We start from the raw sequence: 21,755 nt of genomic DNA, 5'->3' as shown, positions 1-21,755 counted from the left end.
AATCACACCTTCTACTAAATCACACCTTCTACTGCACTAAATCACACCTTCTACTGCACTAAATCACACCTTCTACTGCACTAAATCACACCTTCTACTAAATCACACCTTCTACTGCACTAAATCACACCTTCTACTAAATCACACCTTCTACTGCACTAAATCACACCTTCTACTGCACCAAATCACACCTTCTACTAAATCACGCCTTCTACTGCACCAAATCACACCTTCTACTAAATCACACCTTCTACTGCACTAAATCACACCTTCTACTAAATCACACCTTCTACTAAATCACACCTTCTACTGCACTAAATCACACCTTCTACTAAATCACACCTTCTACTGCACTAAATCACACCTTCTACTAAATCACACATTCTACTAAATCACACCTTCTACTACACTAAATCACACCTTCTACTGCACTAAATCACACCTTCTACTGCACTAAATCACACCTTCTACTAAATCACACCTTCTACTGCACTAAATCACACCTTCTACTGCACTAAATCACACCTTCTACTAAATCACACCTTCTACTGCACTAAATCACACCTTCTACTAAATCACACCTTCTACTGCACTAAATCACACCTTCTACTAAATCACACCTTCTACTGCACTAAATCACACCTTCTACTGCACTAAATCACACCTTCTACTAAATCACACCTACTACACTAAATCACACCTTCTACTACACTAAATCACACCTTCTACTGCACTAAATCACACCTTCTACTGCACTAAATCACACCTTCTACTAAATCACACCTTCTGCTAAATCACACCTTCTACTGCACTAAATCACACCTTCTACTGCACTAAATCACACCTTCTACTACACTAAATCACACCTTCTACTGCACTAAATCACACCTTCTACTGCACTAAATCACACCTTCTACTAAATCACACCTTCTACTGCACTAAATCACACCTTCTACTAAATCACACCTTCTACTGCACTAAATCACACCTTCTACTGCACCAAATCACACCTTCTACTAAATCACGCCTTCTACTGCACCAAATCACACCTTCTACTAAATCACACCTTCTGCTAAATCACACCTTCTACTAAATCACACCTTCTACTGCACTAAATCACACCTTCTACTAAATCACACCTTCTACTAAATCACACCTTCTACTACACTAAATCACACCTTCTACTGCACTAAATCACACCTTCTACTGCACTAAATCACACCTTCTACTAAATCACACCTTCTACTGCACTAAATCACACCTTCTACTAAATCACACCTTCTACTAAATCACACCTTCTACTACACTAAATCACACCTTCTACTGCACTAAATCACACCTTCTACTGCACTAAATCACACCTTCTACTAAATCACACCTTCTACTACACTAAATCACACCTTCTACTGCACTAGATCACACCTTCTACTAAATCACACCTTCTACTACACTAAATCACACCTTCTACTACACTAAATCACACCTTCTACTGCACTAAATCACACCTTCTACTGCACTAAATCACACCTTCTACTACACTAAATCACACCTTCTACTGCACTAAATCACACTTTCTACTGCACTAAATCACACCTTCTACTAAATCACACCTTCTACTGCACTAAATCACACCTTCTACTAAATCACACCTTCTACTGCACTAAATCACACCTTCTACTGCACCAAATCACACCTTCTACTAAATCACGCCTTCTACTGCACCAAATCACACCTTCTACTAAATCACACCTTCTGCTAAATCACACCTTCTACTGCACTAAATCACACCTTCTACTGCACTAAATCACACCTTCTACTGCACTAAATCACACCTTCTACTACACTAAATCACACCTTCTACTACACTAAATCACACCTTCTACTGCACTAAATCACACCTTCTACTGCACTAGATCATACCTTCTACTACACTAAATCACACCATCTGTTTCCATGGTTACAGGCGCTGCTGGTCTTCCTGCGTAAGGTGGTCTCTCATCAGGACCAGAACAGGATGTCTCTGTGGAACGTCTCCATGGTGATGGCGCCAAACCTGTTCACCTGCCGTCACCGTGGCAACAGGCGCTCCGTCGCTAAGCAACAGGAGGAGATGGAGGAGGCGGTGGGCGGAGCTCACCTGGTCCGACTGATGATCACACACCAGGACCTGCTGTGGACCGTGAGTCAGAGGATCACACCTGCACAGCCTCAGTGACATCACTGTCTGCACTGTCTGTGACATCACTTCCTGTTTCACTGGGTAGGTCCCCAGCTTCCTGTTGTCTCAGGTGAGACAGATGAACCAGGCGTCCAATCAGAAACAGTTCGGCCTGACCAAGGCCACGAGACGCCTGCTGAGGAGGAAGAACGACAAGAACGACAGAAACCAGGTGAGGCAGAGAGTGGAGAACCAGGTGAGACAGAGAACCAGGTGAGACCAGAGAACCAGGTGAGACAGAGAACCAGGTGAGACAGAGAACCAGGTGAGACCAGAGAACCAGGTGAGACCAGAGAACCAGGTGAGACCACAGAACCAGGTGAGACAGAGAACCAGGTGAGACCAGAGAACCAGGTGTGTTAAATTAAGCCGGTACATCACCTGTTTGTCCTCTGATGTCATCCATGCATGTGAGTGACATCACACCTCTCTGTGTGATGTCACTCACATGCATGTGTGTGTGTGTGTGCAGATCACGGAGTTGTGTGCAGGTGTGATCAGGGTTCACGCCCCCCTGCACACCAAGGTTTCCATGGCGATACAGCTTGATGGACAGATGAGAGCCAAAGACGTCATCACTAGGTTTGAGTGTGACAACAGGTAACACACAAACACACACACACACACACACACACACACACACTACTCCACTGATCAATAGGATTGATAATCATTCATTGTGTTTCTGTTTCTCTACCAGCAGTTCTGTTCAGCATCTGTATGAAGTCGGAGGAAACATCTGTGAGTGTGATTAGAACATCATATAAACATCATGATGTGAACATTATATAAACATGATGTTAACATGTTAACATGGTGTTAACATGATGATGTTAACATGGTGTTAACATGATGATTTTAACATTATATAAACATGATGTTGATGATGTTAACATCATGTGAACATCATGATGACATAGATCATGATGTTCACATGATGTTAACATGTTCACATGATGTTTATAGGATGTTAACATGATGATGTTAACATCCTATAAACATGATGTTAACATGATGATGTTAACATTATATAAACATGATGTTATCATGTTAACATCATGTTTATATAATGTTAACATGTTAACATGATGATGTTAACATTATATAAACATGATGTTGATGATGTTAACATGATGATTTTAACATTATATAAACATGATGTTGATGATGTTAACATCATGTGAACATCATGATGACATAGCTCATGATGTTCACATGTTCACATGATGTTTATAGGATGTTAACATGATGATGTTAACATCCTATAAACATGTTAACATGATGATGTTAACATTATATAAACATGATGTTAACATGTTAATATGATGATGTTAACATTATATAAACATGATGTTGATGATGTTAACATCATGTGAACATCATGATGACATAGATCATGATGTTCACATGATGTTAACATGTTAACATGATGATGTTAACATGATGTTGTTAACATCATATAAACATGATGTTAACATGTTAACATTATGATGTTAACATCTAAACATGATGTTAACATGTTAACATTATCATGTTAACATGTTAACATGATGATGTTAACATGTATAAACATGATGTTGATGATGTTAACATGATGATGTTAACATTATATAAACATGATGTTAACATATTAACATGATGATGTTAACATTATATAAACATGATGTTAACATGATGATGTTAACATTATATAAACATGATGTTAACATATTAACATGATGATGTTAACATTATATAAACATGATGTTAACATGTTAACATCATGTAAACATCATGTTAACATCATATAAACATGATGTTGATGATGTTAACATGTTAACATGATGATGTTATCATGATGTTTATATGTTAACATCATATAAACATGATGTTGATCATGTTAACATGATGATGTTAACATGATGTTTATATGATGTTAACATCATATAAACATGATGTTGATGATGTTAACATGATGTTTATATGATGTTAACATCATATAAACATGATGTTGATGATGTTAACATGTTAACATGATGTTAACATGATGTTAACATGATGTTAACATGATGTTAACATGTTAACATGATGTTTATATGATATAAACTGAACAGGTTTGATTTGAAATGTGTTGCTTGAATTTCAAGATACTAAAACCTGTCTGTCTGTCTGTCTGTCTGTCTGTCTGTCCCTCAGGTGAGCGGCGTCTCCGTCCAGACTGTGTACTGTTGGACGTTTACAGAGTGAATCCTCACTGTGATTGGCTGATCAAACCCTGACACTCAGACTGTCTCACCACCTGTCTCATCACCTGTCTCAGCAGCTGTCTCAGCTGTTTGACAACCTGTCTCACCACTGAACACAGTGACCTCCGTGTGTTGTCATGGTGACATCACATCCCATCATGAACAGCTGTTAAAGTTCTTTATAAAACAGTGATAAATTTTGTTTTTGTAGAAACTGTATTTTGTATGAATTGTTTTATTGACTGAATCTCTGATCTCAACATCACATGAAATATGAACTCACATTAAACATAGAAAGAGCTGCTGGTGTTCTGACTCCTCCTGCTGGTACCTACAGATATACATATAGCTATATGTGTATGTGTATATATATATATATATATACACATACACATATGCATATATATGTATGTGTATGTGTATATATATATGTGTATATACATATATATATGTGTGTATATGTATATACGTATATATACATATATGTATACATATATATGTATATGTGTATGTGTATATACATATATATATATGTACGTATATATATACATATGTATATATATACATATGTATATACATATGTATATATATATGTATATACACATATATATACACATATATATGTGTATATATACATATATATATATGTGTATATACATACATATATATACATATATATACACATATATATACATATATATACATATATGTATATATATGTTTATATGTATATATATATACATATATACACACACATATATATATATATATGTGTATATACATATATATATACATACATATATACATATGTATATATATATACATATGTATATATATACATATATATATACACACATATATATACATATATATATACACATATATATATATATATATGTGTATATATATACACATATATACTTACACATATATATATACACATATATATATGTGTATATACATATATATATACATATATATCATCAACTATTGAGCAGAATGTCTACCTGAGTTTATGATATAAATGTATAACCTGTCATTCATTTAAAACTTTCAATTCAATTAAAAAAATTATATTTCTTATTGTAATTATAATTTAATAGTGAAAGTGATGAAATAAAACAGACGTGGTTTAAAACAGGACAGCTCTGCTCATTAAACTGAACAGAACGATTTTATATACAACACAAACCAAGAGCTTCAGAATCATCCGCTTCCTGTACAGTTTAGTTCAGACTGAAGAACTGACCCAGAACACTTACACACTGACGGGGTCACACACACACACACACACACACACACACAGACACAGACACACACACACACACACACACACACACACACACACAGACACAGACACAGACACAGACACAGACACACACACACACAGACACACAGACACAGACACAGACACAGACACACACACACACACAGACACAGACACACACACACACACAGACACACACACACACACACACACAGACACACACACAGACACACACACACACACACACACACACACACACACACACACACACACACACACACACACACACACACACACACACAGGGAGCCAGAGGAGACGGCAGGTCTACCATGATCATCACGTGATCATCATGTGATCCATGAGGTCATCAGTCCAGGTTAAAGTCAGTTCATGGTCACTGCTTCACAGCTGGAAACACCTGATTCCTTCAACACACAAGAACCAAGAAAACACACCACTGGAAATACTGTTAATACACTGACACTCCAGATGTTAGGAGCAGCTGATGCTGTCCAGGTGTTAGGAGCAGCTGATGCTGTCCAGGTGTTAGGAGCAGCTGATGCTGTCCAGATGTTGGGAGCAGCTGATGCTGTCCAGGTGTTAGGAGCAGCTGATGCTGTCCAGATGTTGGGAGCAGCTGATGCTGTCCAGATGTTAGGAGCAGCTGATGCTGTCCAGGTGTTAGGAGCAGCTGATGCTGTCCAGATGTTGGGAGCAGCTGATGCTGTCCAGGTGTTAGGAGCAGCTGATGTTGTCCAGATGTTAGGAGCAGCTGATGCTGTCCAGATGTTGGGAGCAGCTGATGCTGACCAGATGTTGGGAGCAGCTGATGCTGTCCAGATGTTAGGAGCAGCTGATGCTGTCCAGATGTTGCTCCTCAGCAGCCATGGCGGCAGCCTGCAGCGTCTCCGTGTCGCTCTGCAGCGGGTTCAGCTGCTTCCTCTCACTGTGCATGTTGTTCTCATGACGCTTCAGATCCGACGCCTGAAAGTACAGAGTGACATTGAACTTACCACAGGTACAAATACACACTGTCATCAGTAGCACAGGTAGTAGTATCAGTAGTAGTATCAGTAGTAGTATCGGTGGTATCGGTAATATCAGTGGTATCGGTGGTATCGGTGGTATCAGTAGTTGTATCAGTAGTAGTAGTATCGGTAGAATCAGTAGTAGTATCAGTAGTAGTATCGGTAGTATCAGTGGTATCGGTAATATCGGTGGTATCGGTGGTATCGGTAGCATCGGTGGTATCAGTAGTTGTATCAGTAGTAGTAGTATCGGTAGAATCAGTAGTAGTATCGGTAGTATCGGTAGCATCGGTAGTATCAGTAGTAGTAGTATCAGTGATATCGGTAGTATCAGTGGTATCGGTGGTATCGGTGGTATTGGTAGTAGTATCAGTAGTAGTATCAGTAGTGGTAGTATTGGTAGTATCAGTATCGGTAGTATCGGTAGTATTGGTAGTATCAGTGATATCGGTGGTATCGGTAGTATCAGTGGTATCGGTGGTATCGGTGGTATCGGTAGTATCGGTAGTAGTATCAGTAGTATCGGTGGTATCGGTAGTATCAGTAGTATTGGCAGTACTATCAGTAGTAGTATCAGTAGTATCGGTAGTATCAGTGGTAGTATCGGTAGTAGTAGTAGTAGTAGTAGTAGTAGTAATAGTAGTAGTAGTAGTAATAGTAGTAGTAGTAGTAATAGTAGTAGTAGTACTAATAGTAGTAGTAATAGTAGTAGTAGTAGTAGTACTAATAGTAGTAGTAGTAGTAGTAGTAGTAGTACTAATAGTAGTAGTAGTAGTAGTAGTAGTAGTAGTAGTAGTAGTAGTAGTAATAGTAGTAGTAGTAGTAGTACTAATAGTAGTAGTAGTACTAATAGTAGTAGTAGTAGTAGTAGTACTAATAGTAGTAGTAGTAGTAGTAGTAGTAGTAGCAATAGTAGTAGTAGTAGTAGTACTAATAGTAGTAGTAGTAGTAGTAGTAATAGTAGTAGTAGTAGTACTAATAGTAGTAGTAGTAGTAGTAGTAGTAGTAGTAGTATTAGTAGTAGTAGTAGTAGTAGTAATAGTACTAATAGTATTAGTAGTAGTAGTACTAATAGTAGTAGTAGTACTAATAGTAGTAGTAGTAGTAGTAGTAGTAGTAGTATTAGTAGTAGTATTACCTTGGCGAAGGCCTTGGTGCAGGACGGACAGACGAAGGGTTTCTCTCCTCTGTGTCTCCTCTCATGATCCTTCAGGTGAGACTTGTGTTTAAACGCCTGCAGACAGACAGGTGAGAGACAGACAGGTGAGAGACAGACAGGTGAGACACAGACAGGTGAGAGACAGACAGGTGAGAGACAGACAGGTGAGAGACAGACAGGTGAGACACAGAGAGGTGAGAGACAGACAGGTGAGCTCACCTTGTCACACATCTGGCAGGCGAACGGCCTCTCGTTGCTGTGAACACGTTCATGTTTTTTCAGGTCTGGAGCTCGAATGAACGACTTCCCACAAACGTCACACCTGTACGGTTTGAAGCCCGTGTGGATCTTCAGGTGTTCTGAAACACACAGGTGAGGGCGGAGCCAAACACTTTACCTCAGTAAAACAAAGATCACCTGTAAAATCTCCATCATCTGTTAAATCTACAATCTACAATCTGATGACATCAGAGTTCAGGTGAGCATACCTGAGTACAGGTGTGATTTTACCTTTCAGGTGAGCATACCTGAGTACAGGTGTAATTTTACCTTTCAGGTGAGCGTGGGTGGTGAAAGCTTTGGTGCAGATCTCACATGCGAACGGGCGCTCTGCTGAATGAAGTTTCTCATGTTTCCTGAAGACAGAGAGGTCATGTGTGTTGGTCATGTGTGTTGGTCATGTGTGTTGGTCAGGTGTGCTGGTCAGGTGTGTTGGTCATGTGTGTTGGTCATGTGTGTTGGTCAGGTGTGTTGGTCAGGTGTGTTGGTCAGGTGTGTTGGTCAGGTGTGTTGGTCAGGTGAGTTGTACATACCTGAGTCTGCTCTCGTCCAGGAAGGTCTTCCCACACACCTGGCAGCCGAGCTGGTCTCGGTGTCCATACAGCAGGTATTCAAACTTCATGTCGGTCGTTGCCGTCGACCAGCCGGGCGGCTGCTCGTCCTTCACCTCCCCAATACTGTCTGCAAACGTCAGCGTTTGGGTGGCGTGGTGCTCCGCCCCCAGCTCTTTAGGCTCCGCCTCCATCTCTGTCACCACATCCTGGTCGTAGCAGGTCACCTGGAGAGGTCACATGATCTGTTTACCTGTGGTTACCTGTATTTAGGTGTGTGTGGCCTTGTATTGCTATCTTGTGAGGACCAATTTCAGCTTTTAACCATAGCTGTGAGGACATGTCTTCACCGTGAGGACATCTTCCATGTCAGGGCATGTCTTCACCGTGAGGACATCTTCCATGTCCTCTACTTGTCCAAAGGGAAATACCTGGCTGGATCTGTCTCTTTAACAGGTGTGTGTTTAACATGTGAATGTTTCACAGGTGTGTTTTTAACAGGTGAGTGTTTTTAACAGGTGAGTGTTTAACAGGTGTGTGTTTTTAACAGGTGTGTTTTTAACAGGTGAGTGTTTAACAAGTGAGTGTTTAACAGGTGTGTGTTTAACAGGTGAGTGTTTTTAACAGGTGAGTGTTTAACAGGTGAGTGTTTTTAACAGGTGAGTGTTTAACAGGTGTGTGTTTAACAGGTGAGTGTTTTTAACAGGTGAGTGTTTAACAGGTGAGTGTTTCACAGGTGTGTGTTTAACAGGTGAGTGTTTTTAACAGGTGAGTGTTTTACAGGTGAGTGTTTAACAGGTGAGTGTTTAACAGGTGTGTGTTTTTAACAGGTGTGTTTTTTAACAGGTGAGTGTTTTTAACAGGTGAGTGTTTTTAACAGGTGAGTGTTTAACAGGTGAGTGTTTAACAGGTATGTGTACCTTGTGTACGTCCTCATTGGTCAGTTCTTTCAGGATGGCTTCCTGGACACGCAGCGCTGCACTGGGGGACTTATCTAGCTCCTGATTGGCCGACCCTTCAACGAGGTCATCTGTGGTGGGCGTGTCGTCGTGCTCCCCGAGCACCTGCAACACCGTCACAATATTAATAATAATATTAATAATATCACAGTATGTTGAAGCTGGTGTGATAGATCTTACTGATTATTGATCAGTTTAATTCATTAATGAATGAATGAATGAATGAATTGATTAATTGGTACCTCAGCGTCAGCGGCAAGCTGAGCCTCGGGCGGCAGCGCCATCTTTACGATGTCATACGGAAACTTGTCTTTGTCCTCTGATGACACGTCTCGTTTCTGAGGACACATGAATGCATCATCATCACACAGCAGGAGGAGCTGTTACCTGAGTGAGTGTTACCTGAGTGAGTGTTACCTGTGTTACCTGTTTTACCTGTATGAATGTTACCTGAGTGAGTGTTACCTGTGTTACCTGAGTGAGTGTTACCTGAGTGAGTGTTACCTGTGTTACCTGTATGAATGTTACCTGAGTGAATGTTACCTGAGTGAGTGTTACCTGAGTGAGTGTTACCTGAGTGAATGTTACCTGAGTGAGTGTTACCTGAGTGAGTGTTACCTGAGTGAATGTTACCTGAGTGAGTGTTACCTGAGTGAGTGTTACCTGAGTGAGTGTTACCTGAGTGAATGTTACCTGAGTGAGTGTTACCTGAGTGAGTGTTACCTGAGTGAGTGTTACCTGAGTGAGTGTTACCTGAGAGCAGAGTTTGTCGAGGAAGCGGATGCCGAGTATCTGTCCTGATGACATCATGAGGTTGACGTCTCTCTTCTTCACGGAGATCTTGGCGGTGTACATGTAGTTCAACACCTCCTCAAAGATGTCAGAGCGGATGAAGTCGATCTCAATCACGGAGGAGTTGTCCACCTGAGGAGACAGACAGGTGAGTTACAGGAGACGCAAACAGACAGGTGAGTACCTTGTGTTTTCTGAAGTATTTGAGCAGTACTTTGTGTTTTCTGAAGTATTTGAGCAGTACTTTGTGTGTTTTCTGAAGTATTTGAGCAGTACTTTGTGTGTTTTCTGAAGTATTTGAGCAGTACTTTGTGTTTCCTGAAGTATTTGAGCAGTACTTTGTGTGTTTTTTCTGAAGTATTTGAACAGTACTTTGTGTTTCCTGAAGTATTTGAGCAGTACTTTGTGTTTTCTGAAGTATTTGAGCAGTACTTTGTGTGTTTTCTGAAGTATTTGAGCAGTACCTCGTGTTTTCTGAAGTATTTGAGCAGTACCTCGTGTTTTTTGAAGTATTTGAGCAGTACCTCGTGTTTTCTGAAGTATTTGAGCAGTACCTCGTGTTTTTTGAAGTATTTGAGCAGTACCTCGTGTTTTCTGAAGTATTTGAGCAGTACTTTGTTTCCTGAAGTATTTGAGCAGTACTTTGTGTGTTTTCTGAAGTATTTGAGCAGTACCTCGTGTTTTCTGAAGTATTTGAGCAGTACCTCGTGTTTTTTGAAGTATTTGAGCAGTACCTCGTGTTTTCTGAAGTATTTGAGCAGTACTTTGTTTCCTGAAGTATTTGAGCAGTACTTTGTGTTTTCTGAAGTATTTGAGCAGTACTTTGTGTGTTTTCTGAAGTATTTGAGCAGTACCTCGTGTTTTCTGAAGTATTTGAGCAGTACCTCGTGTTTTCTGAAGTATTTGAGCAGTACTTTGTGTTTCCTGAAGTATTTGAGCAGTACTTTGTGTGTTTTCTGAAGTATTTGAGCAGTACCTCGTGTTTTCTGAAGTATTTGAGCAGTACTTTGTGTTTCCTGAAGTATTTGAGCAGTACCTTGTGTTTTTTGAAGTATTTGAGCAGTACCTCGTGTTTTCTGAAGTATTTGAGCAGTACTTTGTGTGTTTTCTGAAGTATTTGAGCAGTACCTCGTGTTTTCTGAAGTATTTGAGCAGTACTTTGTGTTTTCTGAAGTATTTGAGCAGTACCTCGTGTTTTCTGATGTATTTGAGCAATACTTTGTGTGTTTCCTGAAGTATTTGAGCAGTACTGTGTGTTTTCTGAAGTATTTGAGCAGTACTTTGTGTTTCCTGAAGTATTTGAGCAATACTTTGTGTTTCCTGAAGTATTTGAGCAGTACTTTGTTTCCTGAAGTATTTGAGCAGTACTTTGTGTGTTTCCTGAAGTATTTGAGCAGTACTTTGTGTGTTTTCTGAAGTATTTGAGCAGTACTTTGTGTTTTCTGAAGTATTTGAGCAGTACTTTGTGTTTTCTGAAGTATTTGAGCAGTACCTCGTGTTTTCTGAAGTATTTGAGCAGTACCTCGTGTTTTTTGAAGAGTTTTTTGAAGTAGTTGGAGCAGGCGGCGAGCACACAGCGGTGAGCGCGGAACTTGACGTCTTCGACCACCACGGCGATGTCACAGTGTTCGCCCTCCAGCCGCTGCTCGTTCAGCAGCTTCAGGAAGATGCTCTTATGCTCGTCGTCCACGTACTTCACCGTCTCCGCCATCTGGACACAGTCAGGTAGAAGACATCAGGTAGTGAGAGACGGAGCGGTTCACCTGGAACAGCCACCAGGTTTCACTGGCTAGACTACTGCTTCATTACTGAGAACAAATACACAGGACCCAGTGTGTGTATATATATATATATATATATACACACACTGGAAAAACAAAGTTGTTAAACTTGTGTTTGGTGGATTATTTCTCTGTTGTATCAATGTTAATGGTCATTGTATTTTACATGGTTGTAAAGCCTGTTTATTGACCTTCACAATGATGTCCAACTTGTAAGGATCATGTATTTGTGGGATGAGCAGCACAGCTGATTATGTGGGGAGCGCCCAAGAAAAATTTGCCAAAATGCTCCGTCAATGGTAAACAGTGTATTGTCATAAGGCTACCAGGAAGCCTGCAATGACTGCCCTTCACCGTCAGGCCCGTTGGCGCTGGTGTCGACAACACAGACAATGGAACCTGAACATGTGGGGGAATGTCATGTTCAGTGATGAGTCCAGGTTCTGTCTGTTAAAGTTGGATGGCAGGTCAAAGTATGGAGACGACGTGGAGAACGCTATGCTGATTGTTGAACCGATGGAGTAACGGCTTTTGGTGGAGGCAGTGTCATGGTGTGGGGGGGGGGCATCTCCCTCACTGGTAAAACAAGGCTTGTCATCATTGAAGGCCATCTCAATGCAGGGAGATATCAGGATGAGATTCTGCAGCCAGTGGTGATCCCATATCTCCACAATCTGGGACCTAACTTCATCCTCCAAGAAACAACGCCCCCCCCCACAGAGCCAGGGTTATCACAGACTACCTCCACAATGTGGGAGGAGAGAGAATGGAACGGCCTGCCAAGAGTCCAGACCTCAACCCAATTCAACATGTGGGATCAGCTTGGGCGTGCTGTACGTGTTAGAGTGACCAACACAACCACGCTGGCTGACCTGCAACCAATCCTGGTTGAGGAATGGAACGCCATCCCACAGCAACGTGTGACCAGGTTGGTGACCAGCATGAGGAGGAGGTGCCAGGCTGTTGTGGCTGCGTATGGATCTTCCACCTCTACTGAGGCTCCTGACGGTGGATTCAATCAATCAATATGTCTTGTTTGTTCCTTGTTACTGATAGAGAGTTCAATCATCCACCAAACAACTCACAACAAGAGTCAACACCAACAGGAGAATACACTGTTTACCATCGGCACCGGGGCTCCACACATCATCAGCTGTGCTGCTCATCCCACAAATACATGATCCTTACAAGAGTGACATCATTATGAAGGTCAATAAACAGGCTTTCAACCATGTAGAATACAATGGCCATTAGCATTAGCATCACCATTAGCATTCGACCAACAGAGAAATAATCCAACGAACACAAATTTAACTACTTTGTTTTTCCAGTATATATATATATATATATATATACACACATAGACAAAATTGTTGGTACCCTTCCGTTAAAGAAAGAAAAACCCACAATGGTCACTGTGTGTGTGTGTGTGTGTGTGTGTGTGTGTGTGTGTGTGTGTGTGTGTGTGTGTGTGTGTGTGCGTTGTCACTGGAGTGATAGAGGGATATCTGCAATACAGCAGAGCAGAGCTGCTTAATGTGGCGGACAAACTTTGCACCCCGCACACGAATTGGAACTTTATTCCACCGGAGATACGGCGTTCTCCCCTGAAGGAGGAAGCAGCGTTGCGTTCTCCCCTGAAGGAGGAAGCAGCGTTGCGTTCTCCCCGGAAGGAGGAAGCAGCGTTGCGTTCTCCCCGGAAGGAGGAAGCAGCGTTGCGTTCTCCCCTGAAGGAGGAAGCAGCGTTGCGTTCTCTCCTGAAGGAGGAAGCAGCGTTGCGTTCTCCCCGGAAGGAGGAAGCAGCGTTGCGTTCTCCCCTGAAGGAGGAAGCAGCGTTGCGTTCTCCCCTGAAGGAGGAAGCAGCGTTGCATTCTCCCCGGAAGGAGGAAGCAGCGTTGCGTTCTCCCCTGAAGGAGGAAGCAGCGTTGCGTTCTCCCCGGAAGGAGGAAGCAGCGTTGCGTTCTCCCCTGAAGGAGGAAGCAGCGTTGCGTTCTCCCCGGAAGGAGGAAGCAGCGTTGCGTTCTCCCCTGAAGGAGGAAGCAGCGTTGCGTTCTCCCCGGAAGGAGGAAGCAGCGTTGCCATGGACACTCTGCGGAGACGGCAGCGTCACAGGAGACGCAGGCGGGGGAAGAGAGGGGGGCTACGAGCTAGGCTAAAGGCTAACCCCTACAAACCGGCGATTCCAAGCCTCTTCCTTGCCAATGCCCGGTCACTCAGCAACCAGATGGACGAGATAAGACTGCGGATTACATCGCGCTGCCTGGAGTACTGTGTGATGTTAATAACAGAGACCCCCGGACGCTGCTATCGAGCTAGCGGGCCGCGTTGTTTACAGAGCGGACCGTACCATACACTCCGGTAAAAGCAGGGGTGGAGGACTTTGTATCTACGTCAACAGCAGCTGGTGTACTGACGCCAGGGTTACTGAAACACACTGTTCCCCGGAGATAGAAGACCTGATGCTGAGCTGTAGACCTTTCTACTTGCCCAGGGAGTTCACATCTGTCATGATAACAGCTGTCTATATACCACCACATGCTAACGCTCAGCTGGCCTTGGAGCAGACAGCTTTGTTCAGCCTTGTTCTCTCAGCAGGAGACTTTAACCATGACAACTTTAAATCTGTCACGCCCAAGTTCTTCAAAAATGTAAACTTCCCTACAAGAGAGCAAAACACACTGGACCAGGTCTACACCAGCATTCCAGATGCCTACAGAGCCACTCCACTCCCACATCTGGGACTGTCAGACCACCTGTCCCTGTCTCTGACTCCAGCATACAGACCTCTGATCTGTAGACAGAAACCATCCATTAAAACAGTTCAGGTGTGGACTGAGGAAGCCACCTCAGCTCTACAGGACTGCTTTGATACCACAGACTGGGACATATTTGCTGAGGAGACAGATCTGGAGGGACACACAACGGCTGTCCTCTCCTACATAAATTTTAGTGCTGAAGGTGTGGTTGGGACAAAAACCATCAAAGTCTTTCCGAATCAGAAACCGTGGCTCAACGGCGAGGTGCGGACCCTGCTCAGAGCACGGGACTCTGCCTTTAAATCTGGGACCTCGCAGGAATACAAAGAGGCGCAAAAGAGACTGTGGAGGGGGATCAGGGAGGCCAAACACAGATATAAAGAGCGCATAGAGGAGCACTTTAAGAACAACGACTCCAAGAGCATGTGGCAGGGGATAAAAACCATCACTGGCTACAAAGACAACCGCACAGCCTCAAGTCCCACAGACAACACGCTTCCTGATACCCTGAATCACTTCTTCGCTCGGTTCGACCGGGAGAACACGGAAACCAACATCCAGCCGGCACTACCTGAGAAGGACCAACCGATAAAGCTCCAACACCACCAGGTCAGATCCGTCCTGCACCGAGTCAACATCAGGAAAGCGACAAGACCGGATGGGGTCTCCGGACGAATCCTTAAGGCCCGTGCAGACCAGCTAACAGGGGTATTTACCACCATCTTCAACCTCTCACTTGAACAGTCTGTTGTTCCCACATGCCTTAAGGAAACCACCATCGTCCCTGTACCCAAGAAAACCACAGTGAACTGCCTGAATGACTACCGGCCAGTTGCTCTAACCCCCATTATCACAAAATGTTTCGAGAGACTAGTTCTGTCCTACATTAAAACTGTCATCCCTGCCGATCTTGACCAACACCAGTTCGCTTATCGGACAAACAGATCGACGGATGATGCAATCACAACAGCTCTTCACGCAGCCCTTACACACCTGGATCACAACAACACATATGTAAGGATGCTGTTTGTGGATTTCAGTTCTGCTTTCAACACAATAATTCCACACAAACTGGTTAACAAATTGAGCATGTTGGGCTTAGGCAGTTCACTGAGCACATGGGTGCTGGACTTCCTCAGGAACAGACCCCAGTGTGTCAGGATGGGGGACCACACCTCGGCCACTCTGACCCTGAGCACTGGAACACCACAGGGGTGCGTCCTCAGTCCTTTCCTCTACTCCCTCTTCACATATGACTGCTCAACTATTCACCCCACCAACACCATGGTCACATTTGCAGACGACACTGCTGTAGTAGGACTGATAACCAACAACAAGGAGACAGCCTACAGGGAGGAGATCCAACATCTGACACAATGGTGTCCCATAACAACCTGGATTTAAACACCACTAAAACAAAAGAAATGATAATAGACTTCAGGAGAGCCAGGCGGGTGGAGCACTCTGCCCTCTGCGTACGTGGAGAGGAGGTGGAGAGGGTGGACTGCTTCACGTACCTCGGAGTCCACATTTCATCAGACCTCACCTGGTCCAAAAACATCTCTCATCAGGTGGGGAAGGCCCAGCAGAGACTCTACTTCCTCCGGAAGCTGAAACAGGCTCACCTTCCTCAACACCTGCTGATCAACTTCTATCGGGCAACCATTGAGAGCCTCCTGACCTACTGCTGCACTGTGTGGTTTGCTAGCTGCACAGTGGAGAACAGGAGGGACCTGCAGCGGGGGGGGAGGATGGCGGAAAAAGTGATTGGGACCACATTACCCCCCCTCAGTGACCTATACGCTGGCCGGCTCTGTAAGAAAGCCAGCTGTATCTCCAAAGACCCCACCCACCCTGGACATGGACTGTTTGCTCCCCTTCCCTCCGGTAGGAGATACAGGACAATTAAAACACACACCAACAGACTACGAAACAGCTTCACCCTCCGGCTGTCTAGTCTGTAGAACCCCCTCCCCCCCTCAAAGGCTGAGGACACCAGCTGCTGAACCATAATCATGACACCTGCACTTTATGATGGTCCACTTATTGATTTGTGTACTTTGTGATTTGAATGTTTTAATGTTTGTTTTTACTGCAAAGAGCTGCTCAACTGCTTTTCATTGTTTTCAATGACAATGACAATAAAGCCTCTATTCTATTCTATTCTATTCTGAAATAACTTGAAACTGACAAAAGTAATAATAAATAAAAAACAAACTAATGAAACTGGCCTGGACAAAAATGATGGTACCCTTAACTTAATATTTAGTTGCACAACCTTTTGAGGCAATCACTGCAATCAAGTGATTTCTGTAACTCTCAATGAGACTTCTGCACCTGTCGACAGGTATGTTGGCCCACTCCTCGTGAGCAAACTGCCCCAGCTGTCTCAGGTTTGAAGGGTGCCTTCTCCAGACTGCATGTTTCAGCTCCTTCCACAGATGTTCAATAGGATTTAGATCCGGGCTCATAGAAGGCCACTTCAGAATAGTCCAATGTTTAGTTCTTAGCCATTCTTGGGTGTTTTTAGCTGTGTTTTGGGTCATTATCCTGTTTGAGGACCCATGACCTGCGACGGAGACCAAGCTTTCTGACACTGGGCAGCACATTTCGCTCCAGAATGCCTTGATAGTCTTGAGATTTCATTGCACCCTGCACAGATTCAAGACACCCTGTGCCAGATGCAACAAAGCAGCCCCAGAACATAACCGAGCCTCCTCCATGTTTCACTGTAGGTACAGTGTTCTTTTCTTTGGATGCTTCATCTCTTCGTCTGTGAACATAGAGCTGATGTGACTTGCCAAAAAGCTCCAGTTTTGTCTCATCTGTCCAAAGGACATTCTCCCAGAAGCTTTGTGGCTTGTCAATATGCATTTTGGAAAATTCCAGTCTCGCTTTTTTATGATTTGGTGTCCTCCTGGGTTGTCTTCCATTAAGTCCACTTTGGCTCAAACAGTGACGGATGGTGCGATCTGACACTGATGTACTTTGACCTTGGAGTTCACCTCTAATCTCTTTGGAAGTTGTTCTGGGCTCTTTGGTTACCATTCGTATTATCCGTCTCTTCAATATGTCATCAATGTTCCTCTTGCGGCCACGTCCAGGGAGGTAGGCTACAGTCCCGTGGACCTTAAACTTCTGAATAATATGAGCAGCTGTAGTCACAGGAACATCAGGCTGCTTGGAGATGGTCTTATAGCCTTTACCTTTAACATGAAGGTCTATAATGTTCTTTCTGATCTCCTGAGACAACTCTCTCCTTAGCTTTCTGTGGTCCATGTTCAGTGTGGTACACACCATGATGCCAAACAGCACAGTGACTACTTTTCACCCTTTAAATAGGCAGACTGACTGATTACAAGTTTGAAGACACCTGTGATGCTATTTACAGGACACACCTTAGTTTAATATGTCCCTATGGTCACATTATTTTACATCTTTTCTAGGGGTACCATCATTTTTGTCCTGGCCAGTTTCATTAGTTTGTTTTTTAAAATGATTCTGCTGAACCACAATTCAAAAGCAACAGCTGATTTTCATTAGTTCATTTTCAGTGAATTTTTATTTATTATTACTTTTGTCAGTTTCAAGTTATTTCAGTGACCAATGTGGGTTTTTCTCTCTTTAACGGAACGTTACCAACAACTTTGCCTACGTCTGTACATATATAATATATACAGTATATATAATATATATAATATATACACATAAATGTGTATATATATATACACATATATGTATACACATATATATATACACATATATATACATATATGTGTATATATATATATACACACACACACATATATATGTGTATATATATATATATATATATATATGTGTATATATACACATATATATGTATATACATATATATACACATATATATACATATATATGTGTATATATATGTATATATATACACATATATATACATATATGTGTATATATGTGTATATATACACATATATATGTATATACATATACATATATATGTGTATATATACACATATATACATATATATGTATATATATATATATATATACACACGTATGTATATACATATATATGTATATATGTGTATATATATACAGCTAGCCTGATGCTAACAGCTAGCCTGATGCTAACAGCTAGCCTGATGCTAACAGCTAGCCTGATGCTAACAGCCTGGATTAGCATCAGGCTAGCTGTTAGCATCAGGCTAGCTGTTAGCATCAGGCTAGCTGTTAGCATCAGGCTACATTAATGTAGCAGCCCTTCAGATCCGGATCAAACCGGTTTAACCGTAGATCCGGTACCGGTAAACATCTGGTTCTGTCTGTTAGAGAGTCTGAGAAGAATAAAACACAGAATGTGGATCAGAACTCCCCATGATGACCCCAGACCCGGACCGGAGGACCGGAGGACCGGAGGACCAGCTCACTGCTGGCGGATCAGACTGAATGTGTTCCGTCTCTGTCCTCACCCGGTCCCGGTAGCGGGTCTACGGTTACACCGGTGCCGGGAGATCAGGTGTGTACCGGGGCTCACCGGGTCCCGGTAGAACGGAGGAGCTAACATGCTGATAGCCATGAAGCCGACTACCGGCACCACCGGACTACCGGAGGGTTCTACCGGGTCCCGGTGGGTCCCGGCGGGTCCCGGTGGGTCCCGGTGGGTCCCGGCGGGTCCCGGTGGGTCGCGGCCTGCTGATCCGCTCAGAGACACAAAATGGCGTCAGTCGGTCCCGGTGCTCCTCCCGGTCTCTCTCCGGTCCTGAGGTAACCGGAGAGAGACCGGGCGGACCGGATCAGGTCGCGTGCCGCTCCGCCGTCCCCGGGACTCACAGGCACGCGAGCAGCGGAGCCGCGGCCTCGAGCAGCGGGGCTCGAGCATGAACGGGCCATGAACGCGCAGCATCCTCCCGGTAACCCGGTAACCGGAGCGGAGCAGCGGGACCGAGCGGCTCCTACCTCTCCTCCTCTCCGGTGGTCCAGACGCTCCTGACGGTCCAGAGGGCACCGGGACCGGAGACTCTCAGTCCGGTTGGGGTTAATGTTGTTGTTGATGAGGACGAGCAGCGAGCACGAGCACACCGCACGCACACACTGCAGGAGCACGCACTGTGGGCGAGACGAGCACGACCTCTCACGCATGCGCACTGAAGGTGTGACCTCACTGAGCCGCCATGTTGCCTCTCTGATCCTCTGATCACACCTCCAGCCACCCTATACCTATACTACCATCTATACTACCACCTATACTACCATCTACCCTATACCTATACTACTACTATACTACCATGTTACCTCCAGCCTCCTATAGCCTCCATCCACCCTATACCTATACTACCATCTATACTACCACCTATACTACCATCTACCCTATACCTATACTACTACTATACTACCATGTTACCTCCAGCCTCCTATAGCCTCCATCCACCCTATACCTATACTACCATCTATACTACCACCTATACTACCATCTACCCTATACCTATACTACTACTATACTACCATGTTACCTCCAGCCTCCTATAGCCTCCATCCACCCTATACCTATACTACCATCTACCCTATACCTATACTACTACTATACTACCATGTTACCTCCAGCCTCCTATAGCCTCCATCCACCCTATACCTATACTACCATCTATACTACCACCTATACTACCATCTACCCTATACCTATACTACTACTATACTACCATGTTACCTCCAGCCTCCTATAGCCTCCATCCACCCTATACCTATACTACCATCTATACTACCACCTATACTACCATCTACCCTATACCTATACTACTACTATACTACCATGTTACCTCCAGCCTCCTATAGCCTCCATCCACCCTATACCTATACTACTATCTATACTACCACCTATACTACCATCTACCCTATACCTATACTACTACTATACTACCATGTTACCTCCAGCCTCCTATAGCCTCCATCCACCCTATACCTATACTACCATCTATACTACCACCTATACTACCATCTACCCTATACCTATACTACTACTATACTACCATGTTACCTCCAGCCTCCTATAGCCTCCATCCACCCTATACCTATACTACCATCTATACTACCACCTATACTACCATCTACCCTATACCTATACTACTACTATACTACCATGTTACCTCCAGCCTCCTATAGCCTCCATCCACCCTATACCTATACTACCATCTATACTACCACCTATACTACCATCTACCCTATACCTATACTACTACTATACTACCATGTTACCTCCAGCCTCCTATAGCCTCCATCCACCCTATACCTATACTACCATCTATACTACCACCTATACTACCATCTACCCTATACCTATACTACTACTATACTACCATGTTACCTCCAGCCTCCTATAGCCTCCATCCACCCTATACCTATACTACCATCTATACTACCACCTATACTACCATCTACCCTATACCTATACTACTACTATACTACCATGTTACCTCCAGCCTCCTATAGCCTCCATCCACCCTATACCTATACTACTATCTATACTACCACCTATACTACCATCTACCCTATACCTATACTACTACTATACTACCATGTTACCTCCAGCCTCCTATAGCCTCCATCCACCCTATACCTATACTACCATCTATACTACCACCTATACTACCATCTACCCTATACCTATACTACTACTATACTACCATGTTACCTCCAGCCTCCTATAGCCTCCATCTACCCTATACCTATACTACCATCTATACTACCA

At 43.2% G+C, this 21,755-nt stretch overlaps 2 protein-coding genes across 6 annotated transcripts in view; one reads left to right on the top strand and one right to left on the bottom strand.

Annotated features, from left to right (window-relative positions):
- The window catches only part of LOC119480929 (rho GTPase-activating protein 18-like), a 24,116-nt gene extending 19,454 nt beyond the window's left edge, over nucleotides 1–4,662 (top strand). The window contains exons 5-9 of the mRNA XM_037757585.1: nucleotides 1,964–2,179; nucleotides 2,265–2,390; nucleotides 2,691–2,818; nucleotides 2,919–2,959; nucleotides 4,394–4,662. Coding sequence (XP_037613513.1) covers nucleotides 1,964–2,179; nucleotides 2,265–2,390; nucleotides 2,691–2,818; nucleotides 2,919–2,959; nucleotides 4,394–4,476 — 594 coding nt within the window. The 3' untranslated portion in view covers nucleotides 4,477–4,662. The remainder of the gene's footprint in view (nucleotides 1–1,963; nucleotides 2,180–2,264; nucleotides 2,391–2,690; nucleotides 2,819–2,918; nucleotides 2,960–4,393) is intronic.
- A 1,225-nt stretch (nucleotides 4,663–5,887) lies between these two features.
- On the bottom strand, nucleotides 5,888–20,198 carry zbtb14 (zinc finger and BTB domain containing 14). 5 transcript variants are annotated; one of them, XM_037757088.1, is made up of 11 exons: nucleotides 19,970–20,182; nucleotides 12,002–12,190; nucleotides 10,441–10,611; nucleotides 9,930–10,025; nucleotides 9,649–9,792; nucleotides 8,711–8,955; nucleotides 8,448–8,533; nucleotides 8,118–8,257; nucleotides 7,878–7,973; nucleotides 6,570–6,695; nucleotides 5,888–6,461 (listed from the first exon to the last, which is right to left on the bottom strand). In XM_037757088.1, the coding sequence occupies exons 1-11, from the start codon at nucleotides 20,150–20,152 to the stop codon at nucleotides 6,447–6,449; spliced, it is 1,491 nt and encodes a 496-aa protein (XP_037613016.1). In that variant the 5' UTR covers nucleotides 20,153–20,182; the 3' UTR covers nucleotides 5,888–6,446. The 5 variants fall into 5 exon arrangements, with proteins under 5 accessions (XP_037613016.1, XP_037613018.1, XP_037613017.1 ...); XM_037757090.1 differs by lacking the exon at nucleotides 19,970–20,182 and adding exons at nucleotides 19,548–19,651; nucleotides 19,692–19,915 and having other exon boundaries at nucleotides 6,423–6,695; XM_037757089.1 differs by having other exon boundaries at nucleotides 6,423–6,695; nucleotides 19,970–20,198.
- Nucleotides 20,199–21,755: the final 1,557 nt, after the last annotated feature.

Source organism: Sebastes umbrosus, chromosome 21 (genome assembly GCF_015220745.1).
Source record: "Sebastes umbrosus isolate fSebUmb1 chromosome 21, fSebUmb1.pri, whole genome shotgun sequence".
In the NCBI taxonomy this organism is placed as follows: Eukaryota; Metazoa; Chordata; class Actinopteri; order Perciformes; family Sebastidae; genus Sebastes; species Sebastes umbrosus.
Note: the sequence above shows the minus strand (reverse complement) of the source record. Positions and strands in the feature narration are given on the sequence as shown.

Excerpts from the sequence above, each read along its gene's own strand:
- zbtb14 (XM_037757089.1), bottom strand. The coding sequence starts at position 20,152 with ATGCGTGAGAGGTCGTGCTCGTCTCGCCCACAGTGCGTGCTCCTGCAG. Across the intron at positions 12,191-19,969 it reads ACCACCGGAGAGGAGGAGAG|ATGGCGGAGACGGTGAAGTA; the intron begins GTAGGAGCCGCT and ends GACTGTGTCCAG. Across the intron at positions 8,534-8,710 it reads CTGGACGAGAGCAGACTCAG|GAAACATGAGAAACTTCATT; the intron begins GTATGTACAACT and ends CTCTGTCTTCAG.